The 20,297-nt window shown below is 36.2% G+C and overlaps 1 protein-coding gene across 4 annotated transcripts in view; it reads left to right on the top strand.

Moving 5' to 3' along the window:
• MELK (maternal embryonic leucine zipper kinase) overlaps positions 1-20,297 on the top strand; it is a 66,563-nt gene that overhangs the window by 41,948 nt on the left and 4,318 nt on the right. For all 4 annotated transcript variants that reach the window (XM_039856741.1, XM_039856716.1, XM_039856721.1 and 1 more), the window contains 6 exons: positions 1,082-1,168; positions 7,545-7,676; positions 10,988-11,110; positions 14,446-14,677; positions 17,696-17,792; positions 18,804-18,972. In XM_039856741.1, coding sequence (XP_039712675.1) covers positions 1,082-1,168; positions 7,545-7,676; positions 10,988-11,110; positions 14,446-14,677; positions 17,696-17,792; positions 18,804-18,972 — 840 coding nt within the window. The remainder of the gene's footprint in view (positions 1-1,081; positions 1,169-7,544; positions 7,677-10,987; positions 11,111-14,445; positions 14,678-17,695; positions 17,793-18,803; positions 18,973-20,297) is intronic.

Genomic DNA, 20,297 nt, shown 5'->3' with positions numbered 1-20,297 from the left:
TATATATACATATATATATATATATATGTATATATATATATCTCGCAAGGCAGGTGTCATCTCTCTTCTATAGATGATGAAACTGAGGCTCAGAGGCATAGTAACATGCTCAAGGTCAAACAGTTATTTAGTGATGTCACAATTAAAACTAAAGTTTGTCTAATTCCAAAGCCTGTCATCTATCAGATTGTATTGACTTACAGTAGATGGAGATCAAAGGGAGACAGACCTTAGGAGACAGGAGGGAGAGGCTAATTATCTCAGCCATTCTGGAGAAGGAAGACTTTAAGCAGAAAGTGAAACATCACTTATTGGGGCTATTGTAGAGACTTCTCATATTGGAAAGATGACTTTGAAATTACATTGCTTATGATTCTCTTCCCACATGATTTTCTGAACTCCTGTTTCAGGTCTAGGCCAGGCCTTTCCTACTTTTTGATTCTCTGTGATCCTTTTTTGGTTCTGAGAACCCATTTCTGGCTTCATCTTTGGTGAGGGCCCATAATGCAGGGATCAGAATACTTGGACAATTTCTATCCATAAGCAAAATAAAGTTTGTATTGAGGCCGTCTCACTTCTTTTTTTAAATTGTGCTTTGCTAGTACCTTCAGCATGATGATGATTATGCAGCATCTAGGGCTCCTTGGATTGTGCCAAACCCAAATGTAACCTGAGGGACAGTGTGCTACAAGTCTGAGCAACTCTTGTACCAGTCTATTGTACAGTCACTGATTTTAGATGCCCTAGATGACTGCTCTTTGATGAAAATGCCAGTGCAGGTCTTGTGGTAGGGAAGGAGTATATTGTCCCTTGGCTGCACAACAGAATTTTAACAATTGATCAGATGAAGATGGGGATGTGAAAGGCTGGGAAAGAGCTCATCTTCTTGAACTGTTTATTGTCATCGGCTTATATCTTTAAAAATTACAGAAAATGTTTATTGTTCCCCAAGAGCTTGATAAACTCATGTTTGTTTTTACATATTGGTGTTTGGTTTTACAAGGTAATTATGGTTATTTTAAAATTTCAAAACAAATATTTTGAAATTTTTCTGTTAAAGTTTGTAAAATTTTTTTTGTAGCTTATTCACCTCGATGAAGATTGTGTAACAGAACTTTCTGTACATCACAGAAACAAGAGGCAAACAATGGAGGATTTAATTTCATTGGTAAGAAATACAGCGTGAATTTGAGAGTAATATATTTTATTTCATTGTTCTTGATTCTATCAGTACATTAAAAATAGGATAGCATTTTCATGGCTATGATTTTATGGGTGTAAATATTTATGTATGATTTCCACTCAACTTTCGGATGTCTGCTAAATATCCTTTTTTAAAATGACATTTATTAAAGAGAATTATAGTGTAAAAATGAAGAAACAGAACAAACTAGTCCAGAAAATGGACAGTTCTGATTTTGGCTACTTTAAATTTTTAACATGGAACTATGATTCTGCTATAGAAATAAGGGAAACACAAAAGAGTTTTTTTCTTACCGAAAAGCAACCCCCAAACTTATGAACCCAGCACCATGAAATAATTATCGTGATTTCTGTTATTGGATCATTTTAGCTCTTTCTAATCTCTGGATCACATATATATTTTTTCCTAGAGATAGAGGCACTCAGACTGTCTCTGAGAATATTCTAATGGGCTAGGGTTGCACCCATCTTTTCTCTTGGTTCAGTACTGTGTCTTTTATCATTTATTATTTATATTGTTTTTTGTTTGTTTTGTTTTCTAACTTGCAAGGTAAAGGCCTTAAGCACATTTTATTTTAACTAAGCAAAACTTCACTAAGCCACATTTCTTTTTAGAAGAGAGAAGAATTCTGTAATAAGCAAAGGCTCTGGAATATGTCTGGAAAATAATGATAATTTACTTTTTCATGGAATGAAAAGGAATAGCAAGAATTGGAAATTACTGTCAAATATGTCAGGTCCTCAGTCTCTTACAATGAGAATTCGAAGTTTCCATAGAAGCAACTTAAAAGAAATTGTGTGACTTTTTCTTTGGGGTGATTTTAATAGAAGACTGTATTTAAGATACTGTATTTAAGACTGTATTTAAGATAAAATTTCTTTTTAAATTTTTATCATAGAAATTTTCAAACACCTACAAAAGTGGAGAGAATACTGTAACAACAACGATCTTCCCTGTACTCATCATCCACTTTCAACAGTTATTAACATTTTGTCATTTTATCTATATCCCAACATCCTTCCCCTTTTATCTTTTTCTGCTGGGTATTTCCAAGCAAATCCCATACATAATGTCATTTTATCCAGAAAAAAAATTGGTATGAGACCCACAAACTTCTAAAATGTGAATCTTAAAAGTAACATACTTGGAATTTCAAGAATCATTGACAGAAGTCTTTGAAATAGTATCCTTTATGTGATCTCTGCATACAATTTTTAAACTTAGAAATGAAATGGAACTTGGAATTGTTTTCTTCTAACAGAAAACAAAATAGATAATGAAGCATGACAGAGATTGTTTTCTGGTTTTCTGGCGTATGTCTCTCTAAAGATCTCAGTTATTCTGAAAGCTAGGCATGACCAAGATCAAGAATGCTGTGAGGAAAATAATAGTTTCTTTTCTTTTGTACTCTTTCCTAATTCTTAAATGCCTGTCTCTACTTATTTTCCAGTCCTAGGGATGAGTAGAATACATCTTCTCAACCTCAGCTGAACATTGGAATCACCTGGGAATTTTAAACTAATCCTGATGCCTAGGTCCCACCCCCAGAGATTATAATTTTATTGGTCTGGGCTGTGGCTTAGGCCTCAGCATCTTTAAAAGCTTCCCAGATGATTGCAGTATGCAGCCAGGAGTTGAGAAGTACTACTCTAGCTTTTTGCTATTCAATGTGTGCTCTAGGACCAGTGGCATTAGCCTCACTTGGTGCTTATTAGAAATGCAGAATCTCAGGCCCCACCCCCACTGAATCAGAATCTGTACCTTAATGAAATCCTTAAGGGATTTATATGTACATTAAACTTAAGAAGCATTGGTCTAAGTCAGTGGTTCTCAACTGGGAGTGATTTTGCCCCTCAGGGGACATATTTAGTTGTCACAACTGGGTTTTGAGAATGTGCTAATGGCATCTAGTGGGTAGAGGCCAGGAATGCTACTAAATATCTTTCAGTATTCAGAATAGTCCCTCACAACAAAGAATTATCCAGGCCAAATGTCAATAGTGTTGAGATTGAAAAATCCTGGTCTAGGTAATCTCAGAGAACTCATATTGGTCCAAGGTACTTTCCAGTTTAAAGAGTCTCCGGAAAACCAGGTTTGGAATCAGCTGTGAACTCTTATTTTGCTGGCATCTTGGGAGCTCTGCCTTTACTTTCAGGGTGGTTAGACAGGACAGAGAGATACTAGTTTAGTGTGATCCATGCTAGTATGGTACTGCTGATCTTCATGCAAAGAGAGAGAAACGGTATTATTCCCAAACATTCATTTCATAGAACTCCTACTTTTATTTTGTATACATGAACACTTTATATGCAGAAGTCAGAATTTTATTTGCCTCATGATTTTGAGCTATCTCATTGCAGCCTTCTTGAGATTCCCAAAAGTGGTGCTAGAGCTTCCACCTCATTGCTTTCCTTACTGTCCCCTTATTCTACCAGCTGTGAATTGATCTGGATTGTGAGAACAGCCAGTCGTCAATTAGGAGAACTTCACTGAGGGTCACATGTGCATATGAGAACCTATACAGACCAACATATCTCTTTCCTCCACCCCTGCAATGCCAATACCCATGTATTCTTGTGGCGGGAATGTAAAGGTTGAGGGCCTTGGGAGTGAGGTCAGGGGAAGGATAATGGGCTACTCCTCCATTTCTCAAGACCTCTCTACCAGTAGCTTACTCTCCTCAGCGCAGGTGCCTGGGTAGTTCTTTAACATTTGGCCTGTCTCGACAATAACTGGGGATTTTAAAATATTTTTAGTTTCTAGAAATCACACCTTATTTATAACAGGTAAACCTAATGCTTTACTTTCAGACATTTGACTTTCAAAAGAGAGACCTGTCTAAAAGGTAAGGGAGACATTGGTTATATTAGACTTGTGGGTCGACATCACCGGAAAGCGTAACAAATGTGTTGATTTATCTGTTATTCAACATAGAAACTCCCCTGTGCATCTTATCATAATGAGTGGTATGTAGTAGCTTTGGCAAAAAAAGTTATAAAAATGATGCCTTTTTGTTTAGGGAAAAAGAGCTTTAGAGGATGGTTGTAAAACTCCTAGGCATCCTCTGAAAACTCCATCTAAAACTCTTAGCACTGTCCAGGTGTTGTTTACGATGCCTGGGTTATGCCATTGCTGATAAACAAGTGGCAACTTGTTTCTATGCCATTGTCTCTAATAATATATGGCATCTTTTTAAAAATGGTGGCTGTCATACATGAGACCATAGATGTGGGAGATGGGACAAAAATCTTTATTGTAGTTTTTGGAAAGTGGAGATTATATCTACATAGTTTTCACATAGTTCACAAGTACTATCTCCATGAAACTTTTTCTGTCCTTCCTTCTTCCTGCCTTGTCTGGATCAAAGGTAATATTCAGTGATAATTTATCATAGTACTTCGTACTTCTCGCAGTAGACGGATAGACCTTTTGTATAAATTTAAAAGAATATACTATGATTGTGGCCATCTAAAATATTAACTGATAAAGTTTATTAATAAAAACAGAATTGGTAGTAGATCTCTTTGGATCATGTAGTTTGTGAGGAGATACATAGCATTAAATATTTTTCAGTATTATTAAAATTTAATACTTTTGCAAAGCAGAGAGTCTCGTAGTCTTATGAGTACATTTAGAAACTCAGTTAAACACCATGGATTGAACAGATATGTTTGCATCCAACACTTCATAAAACCTCACTAAAATAACAAAAAAGGGATAAAAAGGCAAAAAATTCACAATAAAGAGAATAAGAGACAAAAGTAATGTCACTAAAATTTTGGAGGTTATGAATGGTGCTGACATAGCATTTTGGAGAGAGCTGAAAGCTAAATGCCTGCAGCAGGAAAGGGCAGGAAGCAAACTGATGAGAGCGCTAGAGCTCCAGAAAGGCTCCGGAATCAGCGGTGCTAGGAACTCTGAAGTCAGGGAAGTGAGCAGGGTGGAAACCAGGAAGATTGGTTGAAAGTCTGTATTAGAAGCAGAGAGACTCCAGGTCCCTTTCTCTATCTTGTGCTGCCTCTTCTCCACTCTGGCAGAAGATTGGAGACACTGAACGGGAGGCACTTCTTGTACCAGACAGAGCTCAGGTGGGGGTGATGAGCCATTGTGGAAAAGATGCATGGATACACACAGTCCTCATATTGAACTGTGAACCATTGCCTCTAAACTCCTTTGCTGTTCACCTCTGAAAATGCTGGAACTAGGATTTTATCCTTTTTGCAGTGGGGGGTGGGGGAAATATTGGAAGATTCATCACTAGGGAAAACCCAAAAGAAAAAACCTACTATAGCAATGGGTTGAGAGTTCCGGTTTCCTGTCTGTTCACTTTAGAGAAAAGTTCCCAAGGTGATGAGCAGTCCAGACTATGCATAAAGCCTTTAATTAGCTGTGCATTGTAATTCTTCACTTTTAAATAGAGACAGACAGCCAAAGATCACCAGACATTTGAGGAAAGCCTCTAACATGAAAGCCGGAGGTCAAAATAAATGGCATTGGGTTGTGGGGGAGAGGAAGAAAAGGTAAAGATATTCAGAAAAAAAACATAACAGGAAGTGGAAGAAAATGGCTAAGAAACAATAATTAATATTCTCAGAGATAAGAGAAGCTCTTTCTTGAAATAGGAATAAGATGACTAAAAAAGAACATTTCAAAAAATAGTTCTTAAAATTTTAAAATATGACCACAGAAATGAAAGGTTCAGTAGAAATGTTTAGAAGTGAGTCAATGTGAAATCTTTCAAAAGTAGAACCTAAATAAGAACCTTTGTCTTATTTCTAAAGACAAAGAGATGCACAAATAGAAGAGAAAGAGTAAGAGAAGTCCAACATACAAATAATGTAAGTTGTAGGAAGATAAAACAGAGAAGAAAGAGGAAAAGAAACCATCAAAGTAATAATACAAGGAGAAATATTCCAGAACTCAGTTTCTAAGATTGAAGGGCCTTAACCAAACTTGGCAAAATGGATGAAAATCCATACAAAGGCCTGTTTTAGTGAAATTTCAGAAAACTGAGGTAAAGGAGAAGATCTGAAAAATTTGTAGAAACAAAAACAAAAAGATCATACATTAAAGTCTTGATAATCAGAAAGACTGGATTTTTCAATAGCCGTACTAGAGGCAAGAAAACCGTAGAACAATGCCTTCAAAACTATGAAAATTATTATCAGCCTAGAACTCTTATTAGCCAAACCAGAATGAAGCGTATGGATAGAATACAGTCATTTATCAGACATGCAAGATCTCAGAAATTTAACTCTCATTCATCCACCCTCAGGAAGTTATTGGAGGATGTGTTCCCCCAAAACAGGAAAATAAACCATGAAAGAGGACTACTTAGGGTCTAGGGAACTGGGGATACATTGTAGGGTTAGAGGTGAGGGGAATCCCTACACTGACAGTTAAGTTGCATGATGAGAAAGAAGCCAGTCCAGAGTGGAACATGGAATGCAGGTATCAGGTGGGATGTCTTCAAAGGAGAGACACAGGAGGAGATAGATAACTGATGTGTATGAACATGTTGAGAGGAGGTGAAGAGTGCTGGAGAGTGTGAAGTTGCAGTAGACAAATAACTGCCTCTTTTTTATATTTAACTTCAGGAAAAACAATGTTATAAAAGAAGGAAGTACAAGGATAGCACCCTGTATGGTTTAGCTGCAGGGCTGATATTCCGCCAGTGTGGCCATACTAGTTGTTAAGATACTAATATTTATATACTGACTGGTAAATAACCACTATCCTGAGTGCCCTCCCTGTTGCCCTGTTACTTTCCTTAGGCACCTCCCTCCAGTCCCTTCTTGAACCCATAAATTTAAAGGTTAGTAGTCGGCATGACAGGGGTCCCCCAGGATCCTACTCAACTGTTGGACTCTGTTCCGATTGGTTGCTGTCAGAGTACTAATTAAATATTTGAACATTATTTTCACTTGGTTGTGATACCATGTATTTACATAATAATAATAATGTAAATATTGATTTACTACAAATTATGTAAAATTATAGCAGGGGGATGCAGGGAAGAGATGTGTGTGGAGAAGGAGGGAGTTGTAGCGCTAAATTCTTATTTTACACAGGAAATCTATAGTAATATCTGAATCTGAAAAAACAGCTGTATAAACAATTTAGAAATATAGAAAAATATCTAAAAATGTTTAAAAGTGGTTCTTTCTGGGAAGTAGAAATTGGGTTTGTGTAGGGGTATGATATAGAGGATTGCTATTTTTCATTGTATGCCTTGTAAAGCTAAAATTTTAATTCTGAATGTTGATCACACTGGGGAAAAGTTAATTTAAAATAGAATATTATTTAGTCTTCTAAATAACATAATTTTCTTTTCCTCCAGTGGCAATATGATCACCTCACAGCTACCTATCTTCTGCTTCTAGCCAAGAAGGCTCGGGGAAAGCCAGTTCGTTTAAGGCTTCTTCCTCTTTCCTGTGGACAAGCCGTTGGTACCCCATTCAGAAACATCAAGGTAAATGTTAGCACCTTTTGTGTGAACACCTACTGCTTTTGCCTTGTGCCCATCTTGTCCATGAGTGGGCATACCCCTGGGAAAGTTAACTTTGCTAGTATCAAAGAGTCGGTCAAGACATTTTATGATTTAAATATTTTTGATGAAGAAAACGGGAAATTCTGGGCTTGAAGTCTTAAATTTTGAATGTTAACGTGCATTAAAAAGAAAATCCTTCCCTTTCTTTTCCACAAAAATAATTCCTGATTGTTGTCGAAAAATGTTAAGCTACAGATAAGCTAAAGGAAAATAAACCTACAAACCTATTACCTGTAGATAATGTAGTTTATATTTTACTATGTCTTTCCAATCTTTTTTTAGCATGCTTATTTATATATGTGTTAAGTGTTTTTAAAGGACACAGTATTATTGAGTTACAGATAATTTTAAAAATTGTTGAGAGTAAGACCTATGAGTACAGGACATATACTTCATAGGACATGAAATATTTCAATAAATATTTTGATACTCATTTATATTATGGGTTTAGGTTTTTGTTTTGAGCAATAGCAACAGCTTATGCAACTCAAATTTCTTGTGTGTTAGTGGTAACCAGAGTATCTATTTCTATTTTGTCTTCGTTGTCTCATTTTCCTTTGTTGTGACCATTTAGAATGGCGAAGAAGCTTTGCGTATTTGGAAACACCACGTTTTTCCTAAGTTCTCACATTAAGTCTCCACTTTCTGTGTGATTCTTTGTATCTCCCATAGCTTAACATTCTGCCTTCCAAATACTTTGCCTGATGGATGTGGAACTTTATAATATAATCTTCCGTCAGATTAATTCAGGTTGTAATTTAAATGATTTTAACTCTAGGAAACTGTACTTTTGTTATTCTCGGAGAGAGATAGTTGGTACTCTTCATGGAATCCGGTATAGCCCAAACGATTATGTGGATGAAGTGATTTCTTTTTTTGGCTTTAGGTCTCAAAGCTCTTGAAAAAATGTTAAAATGCCACCTCTTTCATGATCTTTTGTTGAATTCCCTTTAACGCCACTTTTAGATCTCTCTTTTAGCACTTCCAGTCATGTGCTGCAGATATAGTGGGTCTTATGTCCTTGCCAGACCTAACTTGTCTCCCCTCTTCCCTCCCCAGTTGGTCTTTGACCAAACTAAGAAGTGAAAAGTGTTAGTGCAAGTGGTCTTTTGCGTAGAGAAATCCCTGAAGTGAGATAATCTTATTCCTGGGATGGTTTTCTGGTCTGTTCTAAGAGAGTTTTGTTGGGCTGGTGAATGCCCCATGCCCAGGCAGATCTTTTATCCATGGGCTTTGTGATCAGCCCATCAGCCATCCTGCTCACATTGGCAAACCCTTAAACTCTTAGACTCAAGGACCTTTGCTTCTGATCAAGGTCATTTCAGAAAGGCATTAGATTACTGTGTACTTAAAATAACCACTTCATAAAGTATCTGAGTAGAAAAGACCTGGGAATATACTTACTCTTAACTTCCATCTAATGAGCATTTGCCTGAGAATTAATTATTTGGGCATTCATATTATTGAATCAATTTTTATAGCAGATAGACATTTTAGTAACAAGAAATGAAGTAGTAATCAAAATTTGGGTTCTTTTCTGATCTTTATGTAAATCATTGAGACTTGAAGCAAGCCACCTAGTTTCTTTGTACTATTCTGCCCCTTGATCAAGTCACCCTTTATCTTTGCGGTGCTGAGTATAAGAAAGTAAGTAATCTTGAATGGTTAATCAATAGATGGCACTGTCAGTTAAACAATAATACAGTCTGATTGAAAAATCACAAAGGACCACATTAGCATCCATAGAATTAGCATTTTCAGGCTCCATGCAAGGCTCTTGGGAAACAAATCTCTAAATATAAAGTGTGGTGCTTGCTCCTTAACAGTTAAGGTGAGGCAAGACATACATATAGATAACACCACATCATAGTATGATTAGTGCCAGATAAGGGACTAGAGGTATGCTCTAGGGGCTTTAGGGCATGAGACTAATCACCAGGGGTGACCCAAACTGGACCCATAGTCAAGTTTAGAAAATGGAAAAGAAGGAGCACAGTATTCAGGGCAAGAATAAATGGAATTTGCAAAAGCTCAGGCACCTGAATGTGCTCTATATATTCTTTTGATAGCAACTAGACTTGTTTGGCTAAAACGAAGAGTTCAAGTAGGGGTAAAGTGAGAGACGAAGAAGAGGGATGAGTAAGCTGGAAGGGTAGGTGAGAGTTAGATTGTAGAGAGTCTCCAAGTGCCACGTCAGCGGGGTTAGACTTTATGCTCTGGGTAATGGGAACTGGATTTTTGAGAAAGACATGATAGGTTACTGACACGACTGTAAATCATCCAGTGGCATATAGAATTCTTCAGTCAGGGATGTGTGTGCGCTTTTACTCTACAGTAGTACCCATGGCAGCCATCATTCATACAAACCATACTTTTCCCCACTGAGCCTAGACTGAGCTTTAGTATTTTTCTCAGCCTAGCACTCTATGCAGCTAGATATAGTTGATGGGAATTGGCAATCCTGGAGAGCTCTGTTATCTCTGGTTGAAAAGGTAGAAAGATTGGTGGCAGATTCCATATTGTCTGTTTGAATAGTTCGGATCTGAGGAGATTTGTCCTTGGATTAGAAAAGTGGGATAAGAAAAGAAAGGATGAGGTGTAAGAAATTCAGGTAAAATCGCCTGGCCAGGTTAAATAGATATTGAAGGAAAGGGAAGGAGGGAGAAATAAAAAATTCAATTATACTCCATTGTCTTAGAATTTAGAGTATATTTGGTATGACCTTAGTTTATAGAGAGGAAGAATGAGGAAAAATAAATCACTGGGGTTATTAGCACAGAACCTCAAATATCCTGTCCCCAAGACGTCTTTCATAAGGTTAGTTTATTCCTAGTGGAAATAGCTAACTACTCTGTATGTTCTTGCAGCCAAGAAATCTGTATTTTAAAGTTGTTTTCCTTCCATTTTCTACTTCGTTAGAGCTTTTGATTTGTAGATTTGCAAAAGAGTTTTTTGTCTGGCATTATAGCGATTATATATGATAATGATAAGCCAAGTAGTATGCCATAAACATAAGAATGTTCCAAGACATGTTGTTTGAGAGTTAGAGATTCTCCTATCAAACAATCTGAATTAAAAAGTTTGTCTCCTGTTTTCTGTACAGAATGGTGAGCTCCTTCAATATACTCCCTCATTTGTTTCTGCCTCCAAGGCTTTGCCCTGTGCTGGAAAAATACTATTTTAAAAATTGAGTCATGGTGGTGTTGTCTCTAAGTTCTTCTGTTTTCAAATAGCCAAAAAACCTGAGTCTAGAAGATATGACCACAAGCGATGAAAATTATGTGGCTGGATTAATAGACTATGAATGGTGTGATGACAATTCATCAACAGGTGTGGCTACTCCCCAAACACCACAGGTTGGTTAATTTTACTTCTATTTAAAGCAGGATATGCTGTCTCAATTATAAAAACTCATCTAACATGAGTTCTAATATGTGCTTGCAAATTTAATGTGTTCCTAAAACACTGAAAACATTAATGAGAGATTGATTATTGGAATAAGAAGGAAAGGGAAGCCAGTCATTTCCAGCCTGAAGAAAACCAAGATTCCATTTTGGAACACTTTACTGCTTCTTTTTTCTTTTCTTTTCTTTATGAGGTATAATTTATATGTAGTTAGTTAAATTCACCATTTTAGTGTACAATTCTATGTTTTGACAAATGCATACAGTAGCATAATCAAGCACCACCAAAATCAAGAACAGTTTTTTGCCCCCCTCCAAATTTCCTCATGCCCCTGTGTAGTTACCTCCTCCTTTCCTCCAACTCAGCAGCAACTGATCCGTATTCCTTACCTTTTGATAATCTTTTTTCCTACTTGGAGTTTGTTAAGCTTCTTGCATGTATAATTGATATTTTTCCTCCACTCTTTCTGAGGGGCCCACACAGAGTGCAGTTTTTACTTTAGCTGTGAAATACAGCAGCAGGTGTGCATGTTTCTGCTCAAAGACTCATCAGAGACTCAGAATGCACAGTTTTCTTGGGGGCTGGTTACTCAGGCACTCTTTGCCTGTGTGATTAGTCACAATCATAGAAATTCTACACTTCTAGAAGGAAGGCAGATGTTCATAAATCACATTGGTATAGCAGAGTTCAGGGCCCCAGCCATACAAACAGACTTATCAGCATTGGGAACTTTTAAAAAGATGGGTTCCTAGACTCTAGCCAGAACCTGCAATGTTAACTCTTGTGCACAGCAAGGCCCTTATTACATGTGTGCGGGAGTTCTACAGACTATATACTTAGAAGTGGAATGAATATCTTCAACCTTACCAGATAATGCCAGTTTTTTGCCAAAATGGTTATATTAATTATACTTTAACCAGCAGAAGAGTGTTCTCATGCTTTGCATACTTACCAATACTTGATATTTTTAGCTATTTAGTATTTTCTAATCTGGGGAGTGTAAAGTGATAGCTCATTGTAGTTTTAATTTGTACTTCTCTGATTACTTAGGCATCCTTTCATGTATTAATTGGCCAGTGGTGTTTACTGGTCTATGAAATGGTTTTTCACATGGTTTGCCTGTTTTTCTATTGGATTGTTTCCTTTTTCTTGTTGTATCGAAGAAGTTCTTAATTTAATCTTAATTCTGATCTTTTGTTGGTTATGTATTGCAGATATATTATCTGAGTTTGTCACTTGTCTTTTTAATTTGATGACAGAAATCATTAATTTTAATAAGTTAGAAGTGGTCAGTATTTTCCTTTATGGTTTGTAATTTTTGTGTCTTTTTAAGGCAGTCCTTCCATATCCAAAAGTTATAAATGCGTTCACATATATTGTTTCTAAAAGTTTTAAAGCATTTCCTTTCACATTTAAGTTTTTTAATCTATCAGGAATTAATTCTTCTATGGTATGAGGTAAGGAACCAGTTTTTCCCTCATGTAATCAGTTGTACCAGCACCACTGAAAAGTCCACTCTTTCCCCGCTGAGCTACAAAGGTACGTGTATGATATATCAGATTGTCATATGACTGTGTCTGTTTTTGGTCTGTATTTTATTTTATTGATTTATTTGTACCAATACCACACATCTTAACTACTTTAATTTTATAATAATTCTTCTGTCTGGTTGGCCAGTTTCCTCTTAGTCTTCCTTAGAAATGTCTTTGCTATTCTTGTCTCTTCGCATTTTCTTATACATTTTAGAATCATCTCGATAAATTTCACATACTGAAAAATTGAAATTACTTTGAATTTAAGATTCAATTTGGGAAAAATTAAAATTTTAGACCCTTAAATACCCTGTTAATAAACATAGTACACCTCTCTATTTATTAGGTTTTAGTTAATTGCTTTCAAGAAAGTTTTTAAATTTATCCCTAAAGATCTTACATATCTTCTGTTAGATTTATTTCTAGGTACTTTTATTTTTGATTACTATTGGGAATGATAAATTTTTAAAAATCACATTTTCTAACCAGTACTGGAGTATAGATATGAAATTGATTTTGTGTACTGATCTTATATTTAACAATTTCCTAAACTCTATTTCATTCTTATAATTTGCTTGTATATTCTTCTGAGCGTTCTATGTAGAAAATTATATCTATGAATGGCAGTTATGTTTCTTCTAGTTCTTATGGCTTTAATACCTTTTTCTTTTATACTTCACTTAGTAGTCCTAGCTGGATAGCAGACATTCTGTGTTCTTCCCAATTATATATATAAAAAAAGGCTCTGTGGGAATATATTGAAGCTTGGATTAAGGGCTGAGAGTTTGGGTTTTGTTGGATTAAAGCTTTTCTTTTAGATAGGAGTTGTGTTTGCTTCTATCATGTTCCTGGAAGACAACCAATTCAGGACTACTTTAAATTACATTTGAGGCTTGAGATTTCTGGGACAATGAATGTAGTATGAATTAGGGCCGTAAGCCTATGTGAAGATTATCTTATGGTTGCTTATTGAAGGAGACTGTTTTTTCTCCCTTAGAGCCAAGGCCAAGGCCAAGACAGACACATTTTTTTGTCTGCTCCTTTGCAGGGCAGATTTATATTTAATTTACTTTTTAATTTTAGTTATAGCCCCTCCTGGCTTTTCATGAGAGTTGTGGGTCTAACATAACACCTTGCATAGGTGTAAGGTTTCTATGGCTGTTAAAACCCATGCGGATGTCATTTGAGGTGGTAGGTAGATGGGCAGTCTCATCCTTGGTTTCATTTTCTGGCTTCTTGCTCTTGTTTTTAGTTTGACCTCTGAGGACTTTCCTTACTATTTCTTTTGCAAGCTTAACTATAAATTCAAAAAGATTTAAAAAATATGTTCAATCCAACATGTCCATTAGAGCATTTTAACATGGGTTTTTTGCCCTAATCATTGACTAAACTTTTATTTTTTGGTTCATATTAGAGACAAACCATGGAAATCTAGGGATGGAAAACAATTTTTAGGGGTTTATTTGTGGCCATTATCAATATTGCCTAAGACTTGGGTATGTTTGAGTAAACACTCGACTTGAAACATATTGAAAATTACCTGTCAATAGAACAGACTGAAATGATCTAAATGTACTAAAGAGAACTGAATATCCATTTTCAGATTTCTTAGTATTTCCAATAATATCCTTCTGATAGTATTTCATTTTAATAAAAATGGTACAAGGTAATTTGCAAGTGATTAAGGCATGTTGTAAAGAAATTGACTTTTCTTCTTCTTCAGTGTGCTTTATCCAGTGACTTTTTTTTCCCAGTTTGCCAAGCATTGGACAGAATCAAATGATCTGGAATCTAAATCATTAACTCCAGTATTATGCAGAGCATCTGCCAATAAATTAAAGAACAAAGAGAATGTATATACTCCTAAGCACGCTGTAAAGAATGAAGAATGCTTTGTATTTCCTGAGCCAAAAACTCCAGTTAATAAGAACCAGCACAAAAGAGAAATACTCACTACACCAAATCAATGCACTACACCCTCAAAAGGTATTTGCTGAAACACCTTTAAATTCCATCCTTCTCATCGTGCTAAGTAAATGTATAGCAAGTCAGAAATTACTAGCATTGCTCTCAGGAATTTCTAGAAGCCGAGCTGCGTTCTTATTATGTGTTATTTGCTTTAGTTGAAATGAAAGCATATTAGGCAACTTCTAATTTTTCTCAAATGATAATGAATTTTTCTCTTTTCTACATAATGTAGAGTTGAATCATAGCATCATAGAATATCAAAGCTGAAAGGCAAGTTAGAGCTCATTTAATCCACCTGCCTTTTTCACAGCTGAGGAACTTGAGATTCAGACAAGTGGAGTGATTTGCCCAAGGTCATACATCCAAATTTAGGCTTTACTTGCCCCTTTGCCCCCACTTGTAATGACTAAGGTGAAGTTTCTGCTGAGCCCTTTTTACTCATCTGGATCTCAAGTCTTTGTACCTGATCCTTCTCTGCCTTGTATTACTGCCTACACACCAGCAGACGGGGTAAATCTGCGATGCCCTTCCAGATACCTGTGTCTAGATATTACAATTCTCCCATTTCCCTTGTTCTTGTCTCTTCAGCATAATTATCACCAATTTAAGCTGTTTCCTTTATGACACCTTAGTGTTTTGGTTGTTGGCTTTATCTAGACACATTCTTTTTTGTCAGTACGCCTCTTAAAATAGTGCCTGGAACTTAACCCAGTCTTCTGGCATTGGGTCTCACCAGGATAAGGCAAGTAGTACCATGAGAGTAGAGACTCTGCCATGTTTATTGAAGCATGGCATACTACGTAAGTGGGGCCATATTGGTTGTCGGATACATAATAGGTGCCCAATGCCTGGTATGTAGTGGGGGCCATATCCGTTGAATGAAGGAATGAATAAATTAGAACCTGAAGGGATTTTATTTACTGTGATTAGCCTACATCACTTTTAAAAATGACACCTAAACTTTATTAGCCTTTTTTCCAGTATATGTGACCTACTCATGTGTATGTTAAGATCCTGATGAACCCAAACTCTGAAACAATGCCACGTGAACTGCTACTAAGCCACATCCTACCATTGTGCTTCCAGTCTGCTAATGGGGCTGATAGCCATTTCCAGAGGTCTACTTATATATAAAGATATGAAAAGTTTTATCAGAATATTTGCTGGAAGTCCTGTTAATTACATTCTCCAGTTCATCAACTGAGACAATACTTTCCCCACAATTGTGAGGCTACTTTGGTGTGATGATGTGTATCTGTGTGTGTGTGGCTGCCTATGGTTGTTATGAGGGTTCAGTGAGGTAACATCTGCACATAAGACTTCAATAGTATTTGCTGTTGCATCTTTTCTCAGTGTGTGCATGTGTGTGGGAAGGTATCTTTCTCTTCTGTTTTTTTTCTTACTATAGGTACAACATCTTTTGTGAGCTGTGGTATTGGGCAGGGAGATAAAATAGACCTTTAGCTCACCTTAGCTCATTCGGGGCTTTTTTAAAAACAGCCTTCAATGCCTATAATCCCTTCTATTATTGATATTTTCTACTTTTATGTAATTCTGAAGGTTTTGAAATATGGATAGTTTAGAATTTATAATCTTAAAGTGTCATCAGTTTACATGTCTTGTCTCTGTGAGAAAGAATATGTTGGTCAAAAGCTATTATTGTCTGTTTTTCTTTAAGCATAAGAGCTGCCTATGGGAGCAAGTGTCTGAAGCCCCGATTGATAGCTTCCATTAGCGCTTTGCATTTTACTTTCTCTGTGAGTCGTTTTTGACATAAACATTAATTTCATTTTTCGGAATCCTCTATAATCTAGTCAGTGACAGTTTGTCGAAGGGTAACTATGTGTGGTAGTAGATACTCAGTATATAAAGATGAAAACTGTTTTCATACATGTTGATTGAACTTATTTTCTTGTTCTTATGAAACCAGTGAGAATAGTGCTGAATAGTCATAAACAAAACAAAATCCCTGATCTCTTTTTAAAAACTTGATATCACATTTATTATAAAGTGAATATTGTCTCTAAAGGGTATACAACTTTTATTTATTTTTAAATTAAAAAAAATTTTCAATTATAGTTGACATTCAATATTATAGTAGTTTCAGGTATATAGCATAGTGGTTAGACATTTATATAATTTATGAAGTGCTAACCCCAATAAGTCTAGTACCTGCCTGACACCATACAGTTATTATAATATTATTGACTACATTCCCTATGCTATACTTTACATCTCCTGACTATTTTTATAATTGGCAATTTGTACTTCTTAATCCCTTTTACCTTTTTCACTCAGCACCCTCAATCTCCTTTCCATCTGACGATCATCAATTTGTTCTATGAGATTGTTTCTGTTTCATTTGTTTATTTTGTTTTTTAGATTCCACATTTAAGTGAAATCAGATGGTATTTGTCTTTCTTTGTTTGACTTATTTCACTTAGCATAGTTACCAGATTTGTTAATGCAAATTTGTTGCAAGCTATCTGGGATACAAATATCCTACTAGAATAAAACAATTCTGGAATAGGGAATATAAAAATAACCAAAGCTCACTCCTCTTTAATAACTTTTATCAGGCATTCACAGTGGATTGTTCTCTTTGCCTAACAGGAGTTGAACAGGGCTATGGATTGAATTAACATTGAATATTATATCAATTAAAGGCATAAGTTGGGTCCTTGTATAAATGCAGATTGACTTTTATTTATAAAAAGGAGAATCCAGTAATTAAAAAATTTGTATTTTTATGATCTATTTAGATATCTCATATGATCATTATAATAAAATCATAAGCATGGCCTCAGTTTTGCAGTGAAAAAAAAAAGAAGAGCTACACATGCAAAGCAAAATGATTTTGTTTTTATCATAAATCACCCAGAAACATTTATTTGAAAAATTGAGCCTTAACTTCACGGGCCAAGTGATTATAGTATTTCTGAGTCAATGAATGAGGTGATGTATGCATTGTTGATAGAAATTTTGAAACCATAGCATGTCAACTACATTTGGTTTGTGTGTTTGTTTTTCTAATAGTTAGAAACCAGTGCCTGAAAGAAACCCCAATTAAAATGCCAGTAAATTCAGCGGGAACAGAGAAGCTAATGACAGGTGTCATTAGCCCTGAGAGGCGGTAAGTATTGTTTTTTAGTTTTTTTGATCTTTAGTATATGTAACCATATTTCTTTTTTTCATATGTGATAAACCTAATTAAAATAAACGATCATGTAGATTCTTTCGGAGACTGTAGGAATGTGTGCGTATGAGGATGGCCTGTTGCCATTACTGGAGCTGTGGCCACTGCCTTTCTCATGGGATGGAATTGTGAACCCAACTCATCAGCAATAGGACTGGCACCTTAACTTAAAACACAGCAGGCCGAAAGGCAGTGGCCCTGGCCCTAGCCACGTAGTTTTTTTCTCTGAGGCCCATCTTTCCCTAAACTTCTGCCAGGATAGTATCGACATCCACTAACAGATAGCAGTCCCTCAGATGGTAAAGATACTAAAGGGTGAGAAAACTCATGCCTCTTGTATGAATGGTTCTGCAGCAAGGTAACCCTTCATTGTCTTTTATAGCTCTCATGTTAAGCAGAATCAGTTTTGAGGAATTAGAATGTGAACTAGATATTAGATGATACTATGGCATTATTAATATTTTTAATGTCATAATGGTAGGAAAATGTCCTTATTTATTGATGCTGTTTGCTGAAGTGTTTCAGAGCAAAGTATCATGCTCTCTTCAGATGGGTTACTTTCAGGTGGTTCGGCAAAGATGTACTTATATTTAATGTGTTTATTATCTATATGCATAGAAAAAGCAAATATGTCAAAATATTAACAGTTGTTGAATCAAAAAGGATATATGAGTGTTCATTGCACTATCTGTTCAACTTTTTTGTATATTTGACATTAAAAAAATGGTAGGGGAAAACGAGTATTGCCTAGAGGTTTTGGCTGTGAAGGAGGAGCGATGGCTACATTCCAGTGGGAGATGGCTTTTGTGCTCCCTGAGGAGGAGTGAGATGGGCTAGCCCCGGCATCCTTGAATTAGGCACACCTAACAAAGGGGACAAAAGCACAACCTGTGAGAGCCCCAAAGGGCAGGAGACCCAGCTCTACTCTTTGGTTGTTTTTTTTTTAAGGTGTCGTTCAGTGGAAATGGATCTTAACCAAGCCCATGTAGAGGATACTCCGAAAAGAAAAGGAACCAAAGTGTTTGGGAGCCTTGAAAGGGGGTTGGATAAGGTTATCACTGTGCTTACCAGGAGCAAAAAGAAGGGCTCTGCCAAAGATGGGCCAAGGAGACTAAAGGTAAGTGGACTGGAAATCTTTAGTTGTGGATTTCAGAAGGCAGCTGCTACTCAACTGCTTTTTTTTTTTTTTTTAAATAAAGTAATGAATGAATGAATGGATTAGTATTTTTTATTTACTTATGTATTCATTTAGTTAATACTTATTTTTTGAGCACCTAAAATATGCATTTTACTATACAGTGAATGGGCTTTGAGAATGCACAGCGGTCCCTTTTAAGGAGCAAGTAACTATAACTCAAATATTCAAGTGTATGTAGAGAGAACTCACAGAGGCAGCATGGAGGTTGGGAGGCATGGACCTCTATGAGAAACCGCCTTAAGGATACTTTAAGGATGGAGACTTGAGCTCAGTTGTCATATCTCTGGCACATAGAATAGTCTCTGACACATAGAAGAGTCTCTGACACATGGATACTCTTGTAGGCCCTCACAAAATATTTGAGTGCATGGCAGGGAGTTTGAACTTTGAGTGTGGTGTGTATGAAGAAAATAGTGAGCAACAGGTTGGAAATATAGCCTTGCTAAGAGGTTCGGGCCTTATTCGATGGACTTATTTATCATGCTTTAAAAGGTCGACTATGTCAGTGGTGTGGACAGTATTTTTAGTAGGAAAAGAAAAGAAAAATATTATTAGTAGGTATAAGATGCTTCTTACTCTCCTGGATTTTCTCTGAGCATTCATTCAAACATCTAATGGATGACATTTTTGTTTGGGGAGGTAAGAAGTAAAGGGATGACTAAGACACAACCTATGTCCTTGAGGAACTCATAGAGTGACAGTGAAGAAAGGCAAGGATGTTGTTGGTCAGACACACAGGGCTCAGCGCTGTAATAAAAACATCTTCAGTGGACAGGACGGGTGGGCCCAGAGGAGCAGGGAGAAGATGGTAGTGTTCCCTGTGATTTGGGGACTGGGTCTGTGTTTAGTTTTTGCACTGAGTCTCATTTTGAACAAATCTGGGTAGGTTTGAGGGAAGGATGCTTCAGGGGAGAATGTTCTGAGATCCCATTTATTTTTTAAAGTGGAAGAAGGACTTACCCATTAGGATGTGGTACTTTGTTGAACTTATTATATTCAGTGTATTCACTGAAAAGTTTTATGTTCCACATGGCTGTTTATTAGGCATGTTTTATCCTTTTATTCTTAGATTTTTCTGGTTGGAGACAGTTGTAAAGTATTCTAAAGCCTCACATTGGGATTAAGTGCCATTTCTCTGAAACACAGTAAATAAAGAAAATTAAGGAAACTTGTCCAATTATATATATTATCGAGAAGCTAAGCAGTTACCAAATACTAATGCATAAAGTAGGATTAATTATTTT

The sequence above is a fragment of the Pteropus medius genome, unplaced genomic scaffold (assembly GCF_902729225.1).
Source record: "Pteropus medius unplaced genomic scaffold, Ma_sr-lr_union100, whole genome shotgun sequence".
Taxonomy (NCBI): domain Eukaryota; kingdom Metazoa; phylum Chordata; class Mammalia; order Chiroptera; family Pteropodidae; genus Pteropus; species Pteropus medius.
The sequence above is the reverse complement of the archived record's forward strand: the minus strand, read 5'-3'. Positions and strand labels throughout refer to the sequence as shown.